Below are 23,414 nucleotides of genomic sequence, written 5' to 3'. Positions count from 1 at the left end.
CTGTTTGGTTAAAAAGTAACCAGTTTATGACTAATAGAACACTGTGTTGTAACTCCACTGGAATTAGAAAGTATATTCCTCATAATTTGGTATAAAAGATGTAATACAGATTTGGGGGAAAAAAAGCGGTTTTATCTTATGTACTGTTTCTTCTTTTGTTCCTTTTCCTGCCATCCTTTGTTTTTCATTGTTTTTACTGAATTTGTGATTTTGCTGTTTATCTAACATGGTGTCTTGCTCTATGGACCTTCTCCACAGTACTTAGTACAGCACCTAATATAGTTCGGTACAAATATAATATAGTTGGTACTGTATAGCATAGTACATTGTACACGCCATATCAGTAATTAGTAATAGAGTATATAGTATAGTATAGTATGATATAGTTAGTATAATATAGTTGGTTGTGTTATTATTATCACCTAGGGGCGCCTGGGTGGCTTAGTCGGTTAAGCGTCCGACTCTTGGTTTTGGCTCAGGTCATGATCTCAGGGTCGTGAGATTGAGTCCTGTGTCTTGCTTGCGCTCAGCACCAAGTCTGCTTGTCCCTCTTCCTCTGCTCCTGCCCTCCCCTCTGCTCCTGCCCTCCCCCCTGTATTGCATGTTCTCTCTAAAATAAATAAATAAAATCAACATGATCACTTAATATGGTGAGGAATTATGAATTAGTAAATATGTGTTAATTTATTCTTAGGTGAGATTTTTTTTTTTTTTTAATTTCCACCAAATATTTTATTAACTTGTTTTTAAGTTAATACAGAGATTGCCTTAAGACCTAGACACCCTTTGCAATTGATGCTTTATTTTCAAGTTCTACTGATTAACTTCCTGGTGACTTGTCTATATCTTAGTTTTCATGAGAAATTTAGCTGCGGAATGAATTCTTTACATTTTCATTGCCTTCTTGAACTCTTTTCAGTAGTCACCTAGGTTACTAGTAATTTTTATATTTGAAATGATGCCAGCGACAGCTTGAACCTGATTTGAAAGTTGATTGGACTTCCGCCCCCGTGATCCTTGCGTGCTTACCCCAGGATGCGGAGTTGTACTTCAGTGTACTGCTAATATTCTCACCCAGGCCTTGAGTCAGTAGCCCCTTGGCTAAAATGTCTGACCAGCCTTGGGGCTGCCATGACTGACTGTGGGAACCAGACCTGAAGGCCACCTGGCCCACAGGTGCTGTAGGCTCATAGTAACCCTGCTGAGACAGGTTAGGTTTGGAAAGACCCAGCTGACTTATTTTTTAATTTTTAACATTTTCCCCAGCTTTTTATTTTGAAATTTTTCAGATTTCCAGAAAACTTGAATATTCAATGAATACAAACACACACGCACATATATACCTTTCATATAGATTTGCCAGTTGTTAAATATTTCGCCACATTTCCTTTCTCTGTATATATAAAACGTATTTTGAGTGAGCGTTGAAAATGCAGTATCATAACACCTAACCCCTATATGTATCAGCATTTACCCCTAAGTACATACATCCTTTATACCATTTTTCCACGATACCACTATTATATCTAATACAATTACAATAATTCTACAATGTCATATATTCTATAGTCTATATTTAAATTTCCTCAGTTTTCCCTAAAATGTCTTTATAACTAGCTAGTTTTGTAGAATCCAGACCACTTGTCTTATACAGTTGTCCACGTTGTGGCTTTCTACTTGCTTTCTTGTGATTAGATTTAGAATGTATAAAGGGTAATACTTATGTCATATTGTATACTTCCTGTTCCCTCACACCAGGAGGTACATAATGAGTTTGTCCCACTATTGATTGTACATCTGACCCCTTGGTGACCAGTAGACCTCTTTATTGTAAAAGTGATTTTTTCCCCTTGTAACTAAGTTATCTGTAGGGTGATTATTTGGGGTTCTATTCTATATTCTATTCCCTAGTAACCTTTCAGCCAATGACTTTGTCATCCACTGGTGCTCCTTGGCTGAAATTGGATTACTTTGGAACTTACAAAACAGTGATTTTCTACTTCTGCCATTCCGTCTACTTTTATTAACTGGTATTGTTTCATAAAAAGGCCTTCCTTTTCTCCTTGCCCCATCCTTCAGAACCCTGGAGAGAGAGTGAGTGAGTGAGTGTGTAGAGGTGCACTCTTCGACATGTATGTATTGAGTGTGTTACCAGGCATTATCATTGTTCTTTGATGTTCACATTGTCCCAAATGTGGCCAGTGGGAGCCGCTTGAAGCTGGCTTCTCTGTCCTTTTGAGCACTTCCTTGTTTCCTGACACAGGAAGGTGTCTTAGGCTTATTTTGTACTTTTCCTGCTTTAGGCCTAGAATTAATCATTTCTCTAAGATACTCTGTTCCTTATACTAGGAAATTGTATTTAGAAACCAAGATTGGATACTAGGGGCCACTCATTGCTTTTAGAGTTTCATTGCATCTGTGCTCTTTCAGGGGACAGAACTAAAAAGTACTATCTTTTAAATATTATAGGAATAATCCAGGAAATAATATTTTTTAAAGATCACAAGTATGTATTGATTTGTCTGATTCAAACTTAACATTACATTTCTTCTTTTATGTTTGTATCTCTTCTCCTACAGTAACATTGTGGTCACCATACAATTAATACATTTATTTACTTTATGCTGTAATATACAGAGAATGTTTCAGAATTTTATTATTAATATTACTAACAATAAGCCTTCCGAGTAAAGTTGAAGATTTCTTTGCTATTCTTTTTTGTCATTAGAAATTAGGTTTATTTGTTTTTGTTTGAGGTTTATTTGTTTTTGTTTGTATTAATCTTTAGAGTTTGTTTTTGAAAATTTTAGTCTTTAATATATAAAGCATATTCAGGCTTCGACGTTCAGCTGAATAAAGGCATACCTAGGGAAGCCTTACTCATCCCCTGGCCCTCACCCTGCTGCTGCCCACCCCTTAATAAATGATGATTTTTATTAGTTTCCACTGTACCCTTCCTTGTGGAAAGAAACCTATGTATATTTTCCCCTGTTCCTATATGTATTTTCTTATTTCTTTTTCTTACACCAAAGGTCACACTCTGAGTACATTTACTTTGCGTCTTGCTTTTATCAATCTTTTTTTATGGTTAGAGTGCTTGATGGCATGGATGTGCCCTCATTTATGCAGCCAACCTTATAGGGGGGGTGTTTCTAATATTTTGTTGTTATAAATCAGTGAATCACCTGTGATGATGTTGGTTTTGCCTGTGGGGGTATAGCTTATATAAAGGAATTCGCCCTGTTTTTTTCTCGTACTTGTTTGATTTGATTTTCTGTGTTTAGCATTCTGACCCATCTGCAGTTCATTCTCGTGTACAGTGTCTGGTTTGCATCCACTTTTATCTTTTTCCAAATGGCAGTCAGTTGTCTCAACATCACTTACTAAAAAGTCCACCTTTTCTCCCTCAGAGAAGGAAAGGCAGAGGAGTCTCTGGTTTTAAAAACAAAAAATGTTCACAAAATTAGCACTCGGATGTGTGATCTAAGGGTTTCTTTAGTGTCCGTTTTATTGCCAAAAGGCCGAATGGGAGAATGAAGCTTGACCCAGAGATGGGCTCCCTAAGATAACTGAATTGATAAGCCCCAAGTTACAGGTCCCTAACTTTCAGGGGTGAAATCCGGTCTAGCGCATTTACTGTGTGGGTGGGCAGAGAGGTCCATCCTGAGAACAGCCTCTCTAAAAGAACAGCACTCGGTTTATGTGAGCTGCCAGTTCATTTAGAGTTCAGATACAGTGCTAATAAGATCCAAGGCCACAGACTTCTCATCTGACACCATTCAAGAGAAATGAAAATGCATGTGGTTTGCTTTTAATTGTGAGGAGTGGTGTTCGAGAAGATGCTGTCATGGCTTACACAGTTGTTGTCAAGTTGGTGGCAGTACTAGGAGGTGAGGGGCTTTTGGAAATGTGTGGGGGTGAGATTTGTCACAGGCGCTGGGGATTTTTTTTTTTTTTTAAAGATTTTATTTATTTGACAGAGAGAGACACAGCGAGAGAGGGAACACAAGCAGGGGGAGTGGGAGAGGGAGAAGCAGGTTTCCTGCTGAGCAGGGAGCCCGATGTGGGGCTCGATCCCAGGACCCTGGGATCATGACCTGAGCTGAAGGCAGACGCTTAACGACTGAGCCACCCAGGTGCGCCAGGCGCTGGGGATATTACTGGCATAGATGGTGGAGAAGGGCCAGGGGTGTTAAGTGACCTGCAGGACAGGGGAAGGGCAAGGCTGCCTGCAACAGAGCTGTCACACTCAAAATGCCATGGCATCCCCATTGAGAAACAGACATTTAAGAGAACTTGGTTGGAAAAATGTAGTATAAAAACCTCTCAAAACTTCTAGGAAGAGTTCAAAGAGCATCAAAAACATTGGGGCTATCACAGTGGATGAGGCTTGGAGCCTCCTCTTTTCGGTATTCGGTCTGTGATATTTGCACTGCCAATGGGGAGTTCGAAGGGGTGCTCTTGAGCACATTACCACAGAGTTTGTATAGGAGCACCTCTCGTTTGCTTTTAAAAGAGAGATTTGTGGTATCACATTCATGTTTGAAACTGATACTTGAAAATTATTAATAACCAGTTTAATAGTTACAAATAATTTTTTCTTTGGGGGATGTGTATGTGGTAATTTTTTCTCCTGTTTAAAAGATTAGAAGGTGAGATAATGTATATGAAACCCTTAGTTTGATATCTGGCATGTAGGAACTCAGGAACTATTAGTCATAACGTTAACTTGTGTTTATAACAGTTGTTAATTAACCTTTGTTATATTTGTTATATGTTTTCAGAGAGCTGTTGCTTACCTTTTTCCAAGTGGCTTGTTTGAGAAGCAAGCCAGGCCAATAATGAAGGTAGTTCTCTTCATTGATATTTTTTAAAATTTCACTTAGGTTTATAATATGTTACAGTAATAATCTAACTCATTGTAATTTATTTTACAGCATCCTGAACAGATTTTTCCAAAACAAAGAGGTAAGCTTGATCAAGAATGAATGAGCATTATTCCTTTACCGCAGTGTTATGTTACATATCAGCAGTCGCCCACATATGGTGGAGACACACCCCTGTGTTGTGGCAGTTGTGAGGTCGGTCAGTGATATTTTATAACTAACAATAAATGACTGGAATTTATAGACTATTTCTTTTTAATTAAATAATATTATAATTAGATCAGGTTAGAGTTTATGCCTATTCTAATGTCACACTCATTTATTCACATTCTAATATGCTTTTTTGAGGAAGAGGTTGGTACAGATCTACTGGAGACTAATTCAACTTTTTTTATTTGAAAATTTAAAATTTTTGTTCATTTCGGAAGCATATTTTCACTGAATATAGACCCCCCTTTTTTGTCTTTCCTTTATTGATATGATTACATTGTCTTTTGTCTTGCATTGTTTCTGATAAGCAGTTAGCCATCATTCTTGCCTGTCCCTCTGTTTTCTCTGGCTTCTTTTAAGATTTTCTCTTTATCTCTTAAATGTGTAAAATTAAATTTTGAAGAAAACATATACAGGCTTTAAGTTTGCCGGGAAATAATATACTTACTATTTTCCAGTTTACATTAAAAGCCTGTTAGCCAATGTGGACTGGTGGTAGTTATCAGTTAATTTAGAAAGTACTAAAGCTAGGGTGTTTCAGTGGGTCAAGCCTTGGACTCTTGATCTCAGCTCAGGTCTTGATCTTGAGGGTCATGAGTTCAAGCCCCACATTGGGCTCCATGCTGGGCATTGAGCCTACTTTAAAAAAAAACCTTTTTTTTAAGTACTAAAACTAGAAATTACTTCTTAAAAACACTCAGTATAAATTTATATTTATTCATCAATCTTTTGCTACAACCCTAGAGGGTTTTTTCTTTAAGCAGGTATCTGTTTCTCCCTGTTTCTTTTGCATAACCCTGCTGTCACTGACACATCATCAAAGTTTTTTAGTTTTGGTTTCCTCATAGTGGAGCAAAGAACTTAAACTTTCTAAGAAATCTGAGTGTAGAATATTTCTATATTTCTACAGATTTTTCGTCTAACCACACTGAAGTGGAGCAAACTTTTTTTTTTTTTTAGTAACTTGCCTTTCAGTTTTTCTGAAGCATTCAACTTAGTTTTCACAGCAGCGAAAACTGTCTTTTCTGTTTCCACTCATATTTCATCTGTTTATGTAATACTTAATTCATGTAATTACAGAAATAAATATAATTGTAATAAACAGGTTTGGGAATGGACACAGCTGACTCTTAGTAAGCATGTAACTCTGCAGCAAAGATGTGTAGATTTCCTAGAGGAGAGCCTGGTAGCCACAGATGCTCACTGTGCAGGCGGCATTACTCAGTATCTTTTAGAGCTGATTCAGTGGAGATTGGTAAGAGAGCAGATATTTCAATAAAAAATGTACTTGTTTTGCACTGATATTTCTGCTAAGTCTTAGCCTGTGTTCAAAGCTAGGCATTTTTTTTTTTTAAGATTTTATTTATTTATTTGAGAATGAGCGAGAGAGAGCAGGAGCAGAGGGAGAAGCAGAGGCAGAGGGCATGAGGAGGGGCAGAGGGAGAAGCAGACTCCCTGCCGAGCAGGGAGCCTGACGTGGGGCTTGATCCCAGGACCCTGGGATCATGACTTGAGCCGAAGGCAGACACTTAACCAACTGAGCCACCCAGGAGTTCCCAGAGCTAGGCATTCTTTCATTCTGCTGCTCCACTTCGCCGCTTGAAATGATAAGTTTTATTTTGAATCTTGTTATAAAAATTAGGGGTCTTTCTATAAATATATTGTCTTTTATATTTCCTCATTTCTTTGACATAGCTGATTATAAACTATAACATCATTTCAATTGATAGCTCTTGGGGAGATAATAAATGAAGGCTGTGTTACAAGTGTACATCAGTTTTAAAGATGCAGCTCAACTTTTTGAAATAAAACTGTATATACAAGGCATAGAAACTTAATGGCTTTTCTGTAAATGTGGTAACTGTTTTTTCTTATTTTTAGTGGCTTCTCTATTTTTCAGCCTCATAGGCTCCTCACTTACATGTCTTTGATCTCTTTGTCTCTTTGCATCTCTTATACATCTGCCCCTCTGAAACTGTTTCTTTCAAATCATACCAGCTTCTCAGTATTAGAAGTTTGTTATTACTATCAGCTAGAATGTAGCAACTGAAACGTCTAGACATCCCTGCAAAATGCTCCTGTTATTTTGGAACTATGTCAGTATTGGTAGGATTTTATTACATATTGCAGTTAACTATATTTAGACAGGATTCCTTTAGAATTAGCAAAATATTTTTTGCCACCTACCTACCAATTTTGCTGTACTTTGTAAACATAAGACAAACTAATTTTTTATGTTAAAAAATATCAGTGAAATTTAGATTTGAATAGATTATGATGCTTGTAAAGTGCCATTACTTCCTTTATTAAAAGATGGAAGCTTCCAGGTTGAGTTAACATAAAAATCCTGCTCTACTGTTTAAGGCAAGTGATAAAAATATCAGAAAAAACAAAGATATGTGCTAGATTGATGACAGACGCAAGGAATAGCGCCTAACACTAGATGAAATGGAATTCAGGGGGGTCGAGGAGTGGTTCGATGAGACAAGAATGTTAATTGATATTGATAGAATCTAATACCCTTTAAGTGGATTTGACGACCATGAATCTTTTTGTACCATGCATTTAGCATTGAAATGTTCATAGCAAAAGCTGTTAAGTAAGGCTCTAAAGAATTTGAATAACACAGTATGATTGTATAGCTACACATACAAGTACAAAGAATACATTTTTCTATATGGATGCTAATGGAATATTAATAGAATTATGATGTAATAGTTCATAGAGAAAATCTAACAAATTCCAAAAAGTAGAAATGATAGGTCTTCTGACTTCAAATCAATAGAACCATAAAACTATTGGATTAAAGAGGAAATCAGAATGGAAATCACAGATTATTTAGAAATGTGGAAAGATCAGAACAATTCATATCAAACTCTACGGGATATAGACAGGTATTATGCAGAGACAGGTATTATGCAGAAGCAAACGTATTTATGAGACATTAACAGATACTAGAAATAAATGAACTCAGTATTCATTTCAAGAAGGTAGGAAAGGAACTAAATTGATGAATGAAGAAATTTTGAGGTAGGATAAATAAAACCAACTAGTTCTTCGAAAAAGCCAATGAAATTGATCAACTTCTGGCAAGTCTGGTCAAGGAAAAAAGAAACCATAAAATTTAGGACAATATTAATCATTTTAAATAACATTCAGAGGATAGTTTTAAAGTGAAGATTGTTGTGGGTAGCTTTATTCTAATTAATTTGAAAAATATCCTAATTAATAGGGACGCCTGGGTGTCTCAGTTGGTTAGGCATCTTCCTTCGGCTCAGGTCATGATCCCAGGACCCTTGCTCAGCAGGGAGCCCGCTTCTCCCTCTGCCTGCCACTCCCCTTGCTTGAGCTCTCTCTCTCACTCTCTCATTCTCTGACAAATAAATAAATAAAATCTTTAAAAAATATATATCCTAATTAATAACTAGTATTTATTGAAACGTAGAGGGGGCCAGGCAACAGTTCTAAATGCTTTGTATGTATTTACTCATAATCTTCACAACAGTTTTATTAAGTAGATACTATCATGTTCCCCATTTTACAGATGAAGGAATTAAAACCTGGAGAGTAATCTTCCAAGAACACACAGCTAGGAAGTGGCTGAGGCAGGGGGGAGGAGTTAAGATGGTGGAGGAGTAGGGGGACCATAAGCTTGCTTCGTCCCTCAATCACAGCTAGATAAATATCAAATCGTTCTGAACACCCAAGAAATCAATCTGACTGAGAGAATAAAACTGCAAGCCTGCAAGGAAGTGGCTGAGGTAGGATGTAGGTAGGCCCTGACAGTCTCAACTCCGAAGCACTGCCACACTTCCCTGACTCTCAAAACAGGTAGTAATTGTCTTAGGGAGAATATTGGTTAGACTAAAAGCTGGAGAAGTCAAAGGTAATCAGAGATCTAACCAGAGAAGCACCAGGCCCAGAGGTTCTTTGAGTTCTCTCATACTTGTAAAAGCTTGAATTTTTATATTATGTGAACTGTTGCAGAGTAGAAAAAATAAAACCTGCAGGTTCACTTTATAGGCTCACACAATTACTGGATCTGGACATGAACTGCAGAAAAACCTGTAGTCTAGTCTCATCTCATTAAATAAAATGATAGCAAACCAAATAAAGCATTATATTAAGAGAATATACCAGAGGACCTTTTTACCCCCAGGAATATAAGGATGGTTTAATATTAGGAATTTATTAGTGTGTTATTTGAGTCAGGGAATAAATCTTTTCATAGATAAAAAAAGGTCATTAAACAAAATTCAGCATTTATTTTTTGATGAAACTCTTAATCTAGAAGTAAAAAGAAACTTTATTAGTTTGAGAAAAACTATCAGGAGAAACAGAAACACATTAAATTAAAAAACATACCACTGGATTACTTTACCTTACGTTCAGGAATAAGATAAGTATGCCCACACTTGCCTCTGGTATTCAGTATTGTTTTGAAAGGCTTAACCAGTGGGATTAAAAAAGGTAGAGAGGTTAGGAATAAGTCAGTTATTATTCACAGATGTTAGGATTGCCCATCCAGAAAATACAAACCACAAACTAAAAACTATATTAGACTTACAATAGAATATTATTATTTGGATATCTGAATATTAAAAATATTCAAATTATGAGTTCTAATTTTTTTAAAACGATACTTTTTTTTTTTTAAGATTTTTATTTTAGAGCACGCAAGAGAGAGAGAACGCGAGCAGGGAGTGGGGCAGAGGAGCAGAGCGGGAAGGAGAGGGAGGAGGGGAAAGAATCTCAAGCCCACTCCATGCTGAGCACAGAGCCTGACCTGGGGCTCTATCTGAGATCATGACCTGAGCCGAAATCAAGAGTCAGATGCTTAACCAACTGAGCCACCCAGGTGCCCCTTAAGTGATACTGTCATAAAAACATGCCACAGTATAGGTAAAGGGCAAAATGCTAATTGTGCAGAATGATATGAGCATCCTGCCAGTTGACAACTTGGTGGCCAAATCCACACAAGTCAGTATGGAATGGAGTGTAATGATGATTTAAGTAACATGATAATCACATTGGTAACAAATAAATTGTGATTTTTCTCTGCCTGTATGTATTTTGGTGGACAGGAACTGTTTTAAAAACATTGAATTCCAGCTTTAAAAATACATATCTACATATACACATAGAAAAATATGTATCCCGTGTGTATTGTTTTTTTCATCATTTCTTTGTATACACTTCTTACTCATCTTTGTTCTAATTTTACATCTATAATTAAATTATGAAACTCCTTTTGCTAAAGTTTCCCTTGTCATCCTTGGTTGAATGGAGTTCATTTGCTAAAAGATTCTTCAAAGGGGTCTCATAGATTACAAAATTTCTTGAGCACTTACGTGTTTAAAATTATTTTCCTATAGCCTTGATACTTGAAGGACAGCTAGGCTGGAGGGAGAAATCTTTGGTTCACACTTTCTTTTTTTGAGTTTCCTGAAAGTGCTTGCTATAGTTGTCTTGCTTTGTTGTTTTTAAGAAGTCTTAGATCAGTCTAGTTATTCTTTCCTTATAAGTCATTTAATCTTTTTCCCTGGTGGTCCTAAGGATTCTTTATCTTTGTTTAGTAGCTTTGTGCAAGTACGATGTTGAGTTGATTATTAAGAGTTAGCTTACTGGGGCGCCTGGGTGCCTCAGTCATTAAGCGTCTGCCTTTGGCTCAGGTTGGGATCCCAGGGTCCTGGGATCGAGCCCCACATCAGGCTCCCTGCTCGGCAGGAAGCCTGCTTCTCCCTCTCCCACTCCCCCTGCTTGTGTTCCCTCTCTCGCTGTGTATCTCTCTGTCAAATAAATAAAGTCTTTAAAAAAAAAAAAAGTTAGCTTACTGTGCTGCCGATGAGTTCTTTCAGTATCATAGATTCAAGTCCTTTACACCCAGAAAGGTTTTTTTTTAATAGTTATAAATACTAGTTCTGTTCCACTTTCTGTTTTGCCTCTTGGGACTCCAATTATATAAATGTTATTCCTTCTTTGGTTGTTTTCCACTTCAACCGCAGTCTGTCTCTGACTCATCTTCCTTTTTTTTTTTTGGTCTCATCTTCATTTTCTTGACTGTTTTTCTACTTTTTCTCCAGTGTCCTTTATAATGTTTTTAATCTACTTCTTCTTTGGGTAGTTTATAAGTCAGTCTACATTTCTAATGATTTTAGTTTTTTTCCTGTTTTTTCCCTGAGTTTAATCAAGTTGTTTCATTTCTTTTAGTTGTCCATTATGAGCTCATATTTTGAAGATTTGATTCAGAGTGTTCTCTAGTAAACCCAAATGCTTGTTTGAAAATATTTAATTCAGTTTGGAGTGTTGCATTTCACTTTCCTTCTGTTTTGTCATTGGTTTTGGTAAGGATGAATTTTCTTTAGCTGAACATTTGGATTCTCATTTTCTGTTTTATTTTTGTAGCAGTCTTTAAAAAATAGATGGAAGTAGGCGTCTGCATTTCTGTGGACAGAAGTGTCCTTTTTTTTTTTTTTTTTTTAAGATTTACCTATTTACTTTAGAGAGCGAGCACAAGCAGGAGGGGCAAAGAGAGGGACAGAACATATCAAGCAGACTCTGCGCTGAGCATGAAGCCCAACACAGGGCTTGATCCCACAACTCCAAGACCACGGCCTGAGCTGAAACCAAGAGCTGGGCACCCAACCAGCTGCGCCACCCAGGTGCCCCAGAAGTGTCCTATTTCTTAATCTACTCAATGGAATTTAAAAAGAATAGAGTGTATCCAGAACATGACAGAATTGGGTCAAGACTTAAAAGTTTATTTATGATTTTGGAATTAAGAAATTTATATTCTAGAATAGAATTAAAGTGACTAGTTGAAGGATAAACATACAACTATCAAATAATGGATAATATTATGTCCTTAAGTCATAAAATGAAAAGGACAAAGATCAATAAATTATCTATTTTAAAACTCAAAACTTCTCTTTGGAAAGAAGACAGTATAAATTTAAAAAGCAAGGAACAGGGGTACCTGGATGGCTCAGTCAGTTAAGCATCTGACAAAATAGGCAATTCATAAATGAAAATACAAGTAACCAGTAAACACAGGAAATTATCAGATCAGAAACAATGTTTTATAAAACAATGATAGATCATTACACTTACCAGATTAGAAATTGTAAATATTATGTGTCAGCAAAAAATTAGAAACCATCTAAACATTTACCAATTAGGGTAGCTAACTAAACTGTCACAGAATCCTACTGTGGAGTAATAACGCTGATAATCAAGAGAGAGGTAGTTTCAGGGGTGCCTGAGTGGCTCAGTCTCGGTTAAGCGGCCAGCTCTTGATTTTTGGGTCAGGTCATGATCTCAGGGTTGTGAGATCGAGCCTTGTGTCGGGCTCCGCACTGACACTGGAGCCTGCTTAAGATCCTCTCTCTCCCTCTCCCTCTGCCCTACTACTCCCCCCTCATTCACACATACTCCCGCTCTCTCTCTCTCTCCCCCACCCTCTGTCTCTCAATCCCCCCCAAAAAGAGAGAAAAAGGTAGTTCCAGTTGTATCGGTACAAATGAGACACACTGTTGGGTGAGAAAAGGAAGTGAAAATGGTGTAGTGTTGTCCTAGTCCATTCAGGTTACCATACTCTCGGTAGCTTACAAACCAAAGAAATTTATTTCTCCTAGTTCTGGAGGCTGGGAAGTCCAAAATCAAGACAGCAGGTGAGAGCCTGCTTCCTGGTTCATAGACCACTGTCTTTCCCTGTGTCCTCACATGGCGAAGGGACCCAAGATCTCGGGTTCCTTCTGTGAGGGCACTCATCCTATTTATGAGGGCTTTGCCCATATGACCTGATCACCTCCCAAAGACCCCACACCAAAATACCAGCACATTGAGGATTAGGTTCCGACATGAATTTTGGGGGCAGGGGAAGACAAATTGTCTATAGGAAGTATGTAGTGTAAATACAGCTTAATACCATTTGTGTTTTTAAAAAACATGCAGACAGGCCTCTGTATTTCAGTAGGTAGACATAGGTAAATGTACTGAAAGAGTCTAGAACAGTCAACTTCAGCCTTGCCTCTGGCAAGGGAATTCTAATATTTAATCTTTATAAAAAGAATAAAAAGAAGTGTTCAGAGGGAAATTTATAGCATTGTGAATGCGTATAGTAGAAAAGAAGATCTAAAATCACTTATCTAAGCTTCCATCTTAGGAAACTAGATAAAGAAGAGCAAATTAAATCCAAAGTAAGTAGAAGAGAAAATGATAAAAATTATAGCAGAAGTCAGTGAAGTTGAAAACAGGAAATCAGTGGAGAAAATCAACAAAAACTGGTTCTTTGATAATAGATTTTATATGTCAGTTTTATCAATAAAATCGATGAGCCTCTAGTCAGGCTAACTGAAAGAAAGGAGTGTGGACACAGATTACTAGTACCAGAAATGAAAGAAAGGATACCGCTACAGATCCCAGGGACATTAAAAGGATAATCAAGGAATACTGTGAACAACTCTGTGCCTACAGATACAATAACCTACATGAAATGGACCATTTCCTTGTAGGTTAGATACAATCTGCCAAAACTTACACCAGAAGTAAACAATTTGAATAGGCCTATATCATTTAAAGAAATTGAATCAGTAGTTAATAACCCAGAAGACCTTGGGTTTGGCCATGGCTTTTTATATACAACACCAAAGGAGAAGCTGGATTTCATTAAAATTCAAATTTTCTGCTGTGAGAAAGACACTGTCAAGAGAATGAAAAGACAAGTCACAGATTGTAGAAAATATTTGGAAAAGACATATTGATAAAGGACTGTTAGCCACAATACACAAGGAATTCTTAAACTCAACAGTAAGAAAACCAATGACCCAATTTAAAAATTGGCCGAAGTTCTTAATAGATACCACAGAAGATATATACATGGCAAACATGACAAGATGCTTCACATCAGGGAAATGCCGATTAAAGCAACAGTGAGGTATCACTACATACCTGTCAGAATGGCCCAAATCCAGAACACTGACACCACCAAATTGTGCCAAGGACGATGAGCAACAGGAGCTCTTGGGAATACACAAATGGTACAGCCACTTTTAAAGAGTTTGGCGGTTTCTTACAAAACTAAACATAACTCTTCCCATATGATCCAGCATTTGTGTTCCTTGGTATTTATCCAGAGGGGTTGAACACTTAAGGCCACACAGAAACCTGCAGACAGATGTTTATAGGGGAGTAGGTGGAGCACAGAGGATCCTTAGGGCACTGAAATTACTCTGTATAGTATTATAGTGGTGGGGTCAAACCCACCGAGTGTACAAGAGTGAACCCTAATGTTAACTATGGACTTAGGGTGATAATGATGCGCCAGAGCGAGTAGGCTCATCACTTGTAACAAAGGTACCACACTGTTAGGGGATGTTTATAATGGAGGTGGCTCTGCATATGTGGGGGCAAAGATGGTATATGGGAAATCGCTGTCTTCCTCTCAACTTTGCTGTGAACTGCTCTAAAGAAAAAGTTTGTTGAAAAAATAGTGAAAGAAGGGTATATTGCATAAAGTTAATTTTATAGAAAACATAGTTAAATGAGGGGGCAGTGTCAAGAACAAAAACTAAAATACAGATAAAACTTACAAAAATATGCAAGAGTTTTTATGTAGAAAATTATGAAACTTAAAGCTCATAGGTGAAAGCCTGAATAGCTAGAAAAAGATTTCATGTTCCTGTAAAGAAAGATATTGCAAAGTTATTTCCTTAAAAATTATGAACAAACATATATAATTTGAATCAAAGTCCTGGTAGGACTTTTGGGAGATATTTATAAACTTTATTTGAAAGAGTAAATGTGCAAGAAGCAGAGAAAAATTTTTAAAAAGAAGTAAGGATAATGTAGCAACCTTACCCTACCAGCTATCAAAATCCAGCAAAAGCTTATTTTAATCAAATGGTGTTAGTGGTGCAGTATTCTGACAGACCAACCTGTGGACGAGATTATTCAGCATTAGCATGTTTGTTTATACCACATTTTGTGAATTCTAAAAGTTTTCAGTTTTAACAGTTTGACAACAGGATTCATTTTACAATTAATGTAAACCATGATGATCAGCACTTTTTCCTTCCTTCTTTGTATAAGATACATGATGGGACATCTTAAAATCTGTGACATCTTAGATTGAATGAAGTATTATGAAATCAAGTATATACACACACACCTCTATATATATGCTCACACTCTCACACATGAAATGAGACCCAACTCAGAAACCCCTCCCAACTTTTACAGTAGAGTCTTATCTGCAACCATGATATTTGTCTTTCTTAGGCGCTTTCTAACTGACTGCTTTAACGATACAGTGCAAATGGATTGCATAGTGAAGTTATAAATATTGGAAAATATGCAGGATTTCATGAAGTGTGTGAAAATGATGTTGGAGAAGTATTTAATTCATCCACAACCATTGGCATATAAGAATCTGGTTTTCTTTTTTAAGCTAAAATCCCTATCAAGACTTTTCTTCATAATTTATTATGAAATTTTGGTCTTTGTTTTAAATGTATTCACTTAAAGTGGCCTATGTGTAATGTCAGTTATCCTCAGAAGCAGAAGTATTCTATTTATTGTACAGGTGGTATTTCAACACAAGAGCGTAGTGGAGCGCCTGGGTGGTTAAGCGTCGGACTCTTGGTTTTGGCTCAGTTCGTGATCTCGGGGTCATGAGATCGAGCCCCACTTTGGGCTCTGTGCTGGGCGTGGAGTCTGCTTGAGATTCTCTGTCCTTCTCCTTTTGCCCCTACCTCTGCTCATGCTCGCTCGAGTGCTCTCTCACACACACACTCTCTCTCTCTCAAATTAATCTTTAAAAAAAGATTTACTCAACAGAAGAGCATAGTATCAAAAAACTGATGGGATAAAGTTTCTCTTTGCTGGACAAGGTAATAACTTGGATTTCTGCCTGATGAACATAGATTTCAGATAGATGAAATTTCTGAACATGAAAAAAATTTTTTTTTCCAGAAGAAAATAGAGGAAAATAGTTTTTAGAAAGCCTAAAGTCTTAAAGCATGCTCTCTCCATAGGAGTGATGTTGTCCCCGGGGGGGCATAAATGGATTCATAGGAGATGAGAAAAGTCTGAGCTGTTAGAATGTTTACAGCCCTCCAAAGGGCCACCGTGTACATCAACAGATCCACAATATATTGGTGGTATTGAAGTTTCATGGGGAGTAAGGCAATTAGGAAAAAGATGTCTAACAAGGCTCTTTAGTAGGGATGATAGTGAGAAACAGCCGATAAACCATGCCATAGAGGAAAGTGACAGATTCTACAGTATACATATATTTTAAACTTCTTGACTATGAAAGACAACTGTAAACCAAATTAAAAGGTGGGTGACACAGGATATCAACACATTAAGGCTGTCTGTGTTTGTCTCACACACCCTCCCCATGGGGAAAAAAAAAAAAGATAAAGCACCTCATCCTTAAAAAAAAAAAAGAAAGATGCTTTCTCTAAAAAATAATCTTTTTAAAAAAAAGTGACAGATTGGGAGAAAAGAGTTTTCAACTTCTGTAATTGACAGAGGAGTATACCTTTAACATATTGAAGTTCCCACAAATGGTTAACCAAGAAACAACTCAGTAGAAATAAGGGCAAAGGATGTGGACTCAGGTTTGGTTCATTTACTACAGTGACTTCATTCCTCAGTTTGTTTGGTGTTTATTAGATGTGAATGACCATCTGTATTTCAAAAGGAATTACACATAACACCTTGTGGGGGCCCCTTCTGTTTCAGACGTTTAAACTCTCGGAGGTATGTCACCACAGAGTTGGAACAAATAATGTGGCATGGAAAAATCCATTTAGTTTTTTTTTCTTTGTTGTTTTATTATGCCTTTTCCTAATTTCCTGAATGTATGACGTCATTACTTTATCAGTTTCCCTTTTTAAGAATATGGGAGCGTGTTGTATTTATAGCTAAACCTAGATTTTTTTGTTCCAACAAGATGATTTTTGCTATTTTATGTGTGTTTATTTAAAACAAGTTCTAGAATTCTCATGATGAAATATACAGGAATATTATCAGATATAAACATTGTTTTATGTTAATGAGTGTGGAATATTAAATATCCTAAATAGTTTGCATGCACATTAAACATGCTGAACTAAATATTAAAATTCTAAATATTAATGCTGTTCTGTCATTTTAAAAGTTAATCAGAATTGTAGACATGTCTCCTAACTTCAGTTAAACATAGCTATTTGGTCTCTCTTGGCATAAATTTTTATTTTTGTTTATTTGTTTTCATCTGGCTTTTTATTAGCAATCCAGTGGGGAGAAGATGGCCGTCCATTTCATTTTCTCTTTTATACTGGCAAACAGTCGTATTATTCATTAATGCATGTAAGTATATTACATCAATGATTAATAATATGAACTGTAAGCTAAGTGACTGTACCAGATATTTTGTTCGGCTTCAGGATTTACCTAGTATGTTTCCTATTGTGCAAAACTAAGACCTCTAGAGGTAAGGCAGTATGTCGAAAGACTGTATATATTATTAATTCATTTTTGCTAAAGGTAAATAAACATCATAGAAGTTGTATCAGGATGGTTTGACCTTAAAATGCTGGTTCTTGCAAATTGAGATTGTTTTAGGAGGTAAGTGCTCCACTGAGTAATAATGCACGTATAGAAGGTAAGGTGCGAAGCAGGAAAGGGGACGAGTATGTGCTGCTGTCAGGGGCTGTAAGGCATTGACCACGGAGAGAGTCAAAATGTCGTCTGTACTTTCTGTTTATTCATACACGGTTTTTGCCTTTCAGAGGCAAGTGCAGCATTAGGAGTCTAGAATTTGTGCCTCCAAAAGACCTAAGAAATGGTTTTATTACACTGTGACTTGCATCTGTGTTTGAGTGTACTGGGAACAGCTTTCTGTTGTTGTTTCAGAGCTGTGTTTGGTAGCGTGCAAATTTGGGGGTTCCCTAGGGTGCTATGAATAAAATGGCTAGATGCTAATACCCGATTTTTGACAACAGGACCCGTGTTACCTTAAGAACACGATGTCAAGTTTTATTTTCTTCACAATATGATTTTTAAAAGTTGCAAAAACACTCACTGGGCTTCCCCATCCTCAGTCAGCTTTCAGGTTGCTTGAATCCCAGGCACACATTCACTCGGCTCTTTTAGAACTCTCTGGTGTTTATTTGTGCTCCACAGACCCAAAGGACAAAATCCCCACTTGTCAGGTACATTTATTTCTGGGGGAAAAAAAAGAAAACCTTCTTTTCGCTTTTTGTTGACCTTGGGCAAATGAGCTTCTTGCCCTGGCAGAAATGAAATGAATGATAAATGTAGAGTGTGTCTTTGCTGACTAATGGAGCTGCGGCTGGCGCTCCGCCGAGCTGCCCCCGCAGCCCGAGGCTGCCCGAGGACCCCTGCTGTTCATTTAAATAGGTATGTCAAATCTGCCTCCCAACGCCGCTGGTTTGATCTGTGGTAATATTTGTGAAGGTTCCATATGGACTTGAGCCCCCTGCAGTGCTAAGAAATAATGTACAACGCTTCATGGTGCAGACGCAAATTTTCTCTGAAAAGGGATGCAGTGCTGCGTTTTAGCTGTCGGAGGGGATGATGGAGCTGACGCGCTAGGCCTGTCAACTTGTTACACGGATGGGTTGCACGCAGCGAAGCTGTGGAAAATCTGTGCCTTTTAACTTTTCTACTTAATCACGGTTGTAGCATTGCCTTTAGACTGTATGCTACATTAATTCTCTTCCTGCCTTCTGCCTTTCATCCCGAGTTTCACGGAAAAAAGTAAAGCATGCAGGTCGTGTAGGGGAGCCTTACCAAACAGCTGTCAGCTGACATGCCATTTGCATTTGTTTGGGCTGAAACTGAGCAACCCAAGGGCAAGATGTTTTGTTGCATTCCATCAGAATGAAGAAATTACATATTGTAGAAGGGGCCTAACTTCGATTTCGGTTGGTTTCTGTGTTTTAGAAAGGTACTGCTCAAGAAACCGGTCGGTTTCTCAGTGGATAAAATGCTACCGTTACTCTGACTGAAAATGTCAAATTACGTCTGATTAATAAAGGTTTGTTTTTTTCTTTTTGAGTAATATAGTTTCTGTTACGTAGAGCAGAGTTCTTTGGGCTTTTCTGTTTTAGTGAAACTCCAGTAATTTAGGGCAGTTTATCTTGTTGGGTGTTCTGACTCCCCAAGAAGTGTGGGGCTTCGCATTTGTTGTATTGCTCATCGGAACAGTTTACACGTAGGAATTACAGCTCTTTTGGGTTAACTTGAGCATTTTAATTCAGATAATTAATAAAACCTTGTATTTGCAAAACTTCTTTTTATGGAATCTTAAAATTTATGCGTGGAGAAAAGGACAAATGCTTTCCTAAATATATGCCAATCAGCACCCTCTATGGCCGGTGTTATTAATTAACAACTGTAGTCCTACCAGCCTCATTTCCTAGATCATGCAGAGGAGCTTCCTCCTAGAGGCTCTCTCTTACTTTGAAATAGTATGTGACTAAATATCCACTGGTCAGCTTACAGAAGTGGTTTTGTAGGGAAGTCAGGCATTGGGTAAAAAGAAAAAAGATAAAACTGCTTCATGTTGTTTGCTTGCTCCTTTGTTCTGCCTTCTCTTGGCCAGGGGAGGGGGGGCGGTCTGCCTTCTCTTGGCGGCAGGTTGGGGGTGTGTGGGGGGGGTGTCAGATGCTATTCGTTCTGTAGGAGAGTGATCCCACTGCAGCAAGGAGTCAGCCCCCAAAGACTGTGGCAGGCCCTAAACACTTGGAAATGTATCTTTGTTCTTGCCATTTCTTTGATGCAGTTTCTTACCATGTGACGGCATAAAAAGACCATAAGCCAAACTAGGTTTTTATCATTAGCCAACTGTAATTGTGTCAGGCGTGGCAGTCATGGGCCAAGCTTTTTGACAAACAAACAAACAAAAAAACCCACAGATCTAGAGCATGTGTGCAGTTCTGCCCAGGAGACCTTTCTGACATCAATTAACCTTTTTATCTTCTGTAATAATGCCAATTCCTCTTTTTAGTATTTGGTCACTGTTTGTGTAATAGACTTATATATTACCTCACAGCAACTAATACAAGAGAGTCCCGATGTGGCTTACATACAGTGTTTTAGTGAACACTGTTTCCAGTTGGCCTATCATCAGTCCATCCAGTCTATCATCAGTCCTCTCCTTGTGGAGAGGCAGGGAAGTTTTTGAGGGAAGATGAGGACGAGAAGAAAGAAGCAATTTATTGTTCCTGCCCAGAAGTGAAGCATGATAGGAAAGCGTAAAGTGGAGGAAATATGCTGATCCGTGGTGGTCTCAGACTTTGTAAATGTGTTACCTTCCAAAGGTTGTTACCACCTTCCTTGGAACTCCCTTTTTCCTACGGATACGATATATGTCTTCAGGTTCCTGGGAAAGTCAATAAAAACCCACTGATTTTACACTGTAGTGAATATGGTGTGCATATGTAATGTAAAAAGTATAGGACAGTATAAACAAGTAGTGCCTTAAACAATAAAAAGTAGTTTAAGAAGAAATAAGAGACTTAAGGAGTTTCTCAAAGGATCGTTGAGTACTGAAAAGGGAGCTCCACGCTTGATGGCACTGGCTCATCTGTCTTTTCTCACCCAAAATGGATGGCTTTCCTTTTCCATAATAGCCATGTGACGAGGAGAACTTGTATACTTTTCAGACATGATTTAGAGTTTCAGTTTAGGGTTTCAGGAGCAGAAGGAACAAACAGAGGGAGAAAAAGAGAAGTTTCTGAAACAACTGAGCCTAAGTATGAAGGAAAGGGAAGAATTTTTAAAGAGGATATATGTGTGCGGGCAGAAAAGAAAATCCTATGCCATGGTACAACTGAGCTGTGAATAGCCTTGCTCTAGATGAGGGAGAAAACCCAGTGTGCACAGTCAGGAGACAGGCCAGAAGGGTGGTCTGTGTGCCCTGGGGCCTGCCAGCCTGATGGGGGGGTGGGGGGGTGGGGGGGGTACCTGTCCAGACCGGCCACGCTGGTGATGGAAGAAGGCTATGCCCATGAGCGAGACATTTACAACCTGGACAGCCATGGTTGAGTTTGGGCAGGGCCTTTAATTATGGGAAAAATGTTAATTCAGGCTTATTTGTTAATATATACACGTTCTTGAAAAATTTTACATTCACTCACTATAAGCGAATTAAAAATTATTTAAAATTCATTACGGGAGGTGATTATTTGACTCTGAAGTGGGAACCCTTTGTAAAATATGATTCATTAAGTCCGGGCATGTCTACTGCAGCCTTTCCCGAAGTGCTTGGTAAGAAACACAGGTTATAAAATATTCTGCATGAGAAAGGTTCTGCCACGAAGTGAGTTTGGCAGTGCCGCACATTGAGTCCTGGGAAACTCCGCCAGGAGCCGCGTGATAGCATGATAAAGTCCAGCAGTGAAGAAGCCTGTTACAGTAACCCACTACTGCTCAAACATCGGGTCACGGAACCCTTTCTGCCCAGAGCCCCTTTTAACGTTCCATGAGACCAGTGCTTAGGAAAAAATCATTTATCAAACACCTTAGGCATTTGCTGACATTTTACATAATCTCCCTCACCCCAATTTCTATGATACGGTTGTGCATCTCTTTTTAGATGCAGTTTTTACTGCACTGGGAATTGAGCCTCTTAAATCTATAAACCTCATTTATATTTTAGGACTCGTTTTACAGTAAACAATGGAATATTTTCAGAGTATTTCCATGAATTGAAGGAATTACATGGCCACAGATGAAATCCGTACCCAAAAAAGTTTGAAATTAAGGAATAAGTAGATCATTATATATTACTTAAACTATTCTGCTGAAGTGGAAAAAAAGTTAAAATTTGAAAGAAAACCAAGTAATTCTAATCCTGATAACTTATGCGTAAACGGGATTCATTTGCCTTTTGAAAAAAGGCTGGCTTATTTAGAAAGTCTCTGATTTATTTTAAATGACTTAACCTTCTGTGTTCATAAAGCCTGAGAACAACAGCCCTCGAAGTGACTTCACTATGTGAAGATCCCAGAGTCCAATGAGCAGAAGTCCTGGGGACTTAGTGCCACAGAATTCTTACGTAGTTTGCATCGTCTTTGTAACCTTGTGGTGAATATTTAAAACTTTTGATTTAGTGTCCTTATCTTTAAAAATGGAGTTAAAACAGTGACCCTTCTCACAATGAGGTATTATGAAATAACTCCTTTAAAACTGTGCAAAGTGCTGATTTTTAAAAAGCTACGGAGTGGTGCTGACATATCTCTGCGTGCTCTTTTAAGGCAGCATATTGTCTTCACAAAGTGATAGCAAGGGTGTGTGATAGCAGTATGTCACTTAAAACATTAGATAAATAGCAGTAACTATGATAAATGAATTCTGTATTATGTTTATTTCATTTTATTTCATTGTATATGCCAGTAGCCAAAAAATTGGGGAGATTGCTACTTAGGAAATCTGATTTTCTGTGACTTTTTTCTTTTTGACAAACACATATTTTAAGTCCATTACTATTCTGTTATTTAACTAGCATCTAAGATGACAGTTACTATTAGTTTATTAGTGTATGTTTTGGGTATCAAAATACAGTTGACTTTTCCGATACTACCCCCACAAGAAATTTTGTTTACCCTTCCTAAAATTGGAATTTCTACATGATTAATATAGCCAAAACAGATTTTAGAAGAATACTAAAAAATCATATTGCTCATGCTCTTGGAAGGGTTTAGTTTAAACGCATCCCTTTTCTGCAACCTGAGCATCTGGTATTTTCAAATTAGGCACCTTCTAAATTTGACTCATACATTATGGAAATCTGATGACACGAGGGGTGGATAGGCTTGCTTTGATTTTATGAAATATTAATCATAGTTGTGATTAATGATTCAGCATTTCACATCTGGGTTATTCCTGTCGTATTTGAAAATTATACTATTAAATACAGTATATAAACTTAGTGTAGGTGGGGTCACACTAAATCTCTAGTGTCCTTTAAAAATTAAGTGGAAACTTAACAATATATCAGACGCTACCAGTGATAATCTGTGATGCTGACAGTTCCTGGCATATTTCATACCCTCAGGGATTTTTGATGCAGGTTCGTGCACATCTCTTCAGGGAGCTGAAGCTGTAGAATCTACTTTCCAGAGAGCTGTTGTCTCTAAGTAACCAAGATAGGATCTCTAGAGTGGCTTTATTATATAGAAGAGAAAGAATAAATAGAAATGGTACACCAGTAAAATTGTTTCAATTGTTAGACTCTTGAGTGCCATACCTCCCCCCGCTGTCATTTCTTGACCTTTACTACAGGTCAGGCATTGCGCTAAA

General features: G+C 37.7%; 1 protein-coding gene across 2 annotated transcripts in view; it reads left to right on the top strand.

Moving 5' to 3' along the window:
• The window catches only part of MRPS9 (mitochondrial ribosomal protein S9), a 61,364-nt gene that overhangs the window by 24,866 nt on the left and 13,084 nt on the right, over positions 1-23,414 (top strand). The window contains exons 3-5 of one of the 2 annotated variants that reach the window (XM_036096551.2): positions 4,785-4,847; positions 4,938-4,968; positions 17,374-17,453. The exons of the other annotated variant lie outside the window; for it this stretch is intronic. Coding sequence (XP_035952444.1) covers positions 4,785-4,847; positions 4,938-4,968; positions 17,374-17,453 — 174 coding nt within the window. The remainder of the gene's footprint in view (positions 1-4,784; positions 4,848-4,937; positions 4,969-17,373; positions 17,454-23,414) is intronic. 2 annotated transcript variants of the gene reach the window in all.

Source organism: Halichoerus grypus, chromosome 10, assembly GCF_964656455.1.
Source record: "Halichoerus grypus chromosome 10, mHalGry1.hap1.1, whole genome shotgun sequence".
Taxonomy (NCBI): Eukaryota; Metazoa; Chordata; class Mammalia; order Carnivora; family Phocidae; genus Halichoerus; species Halichoerus grypus.
This window is presented reverse-complemented; position numbering and strand designations above follow the sequence as displayed.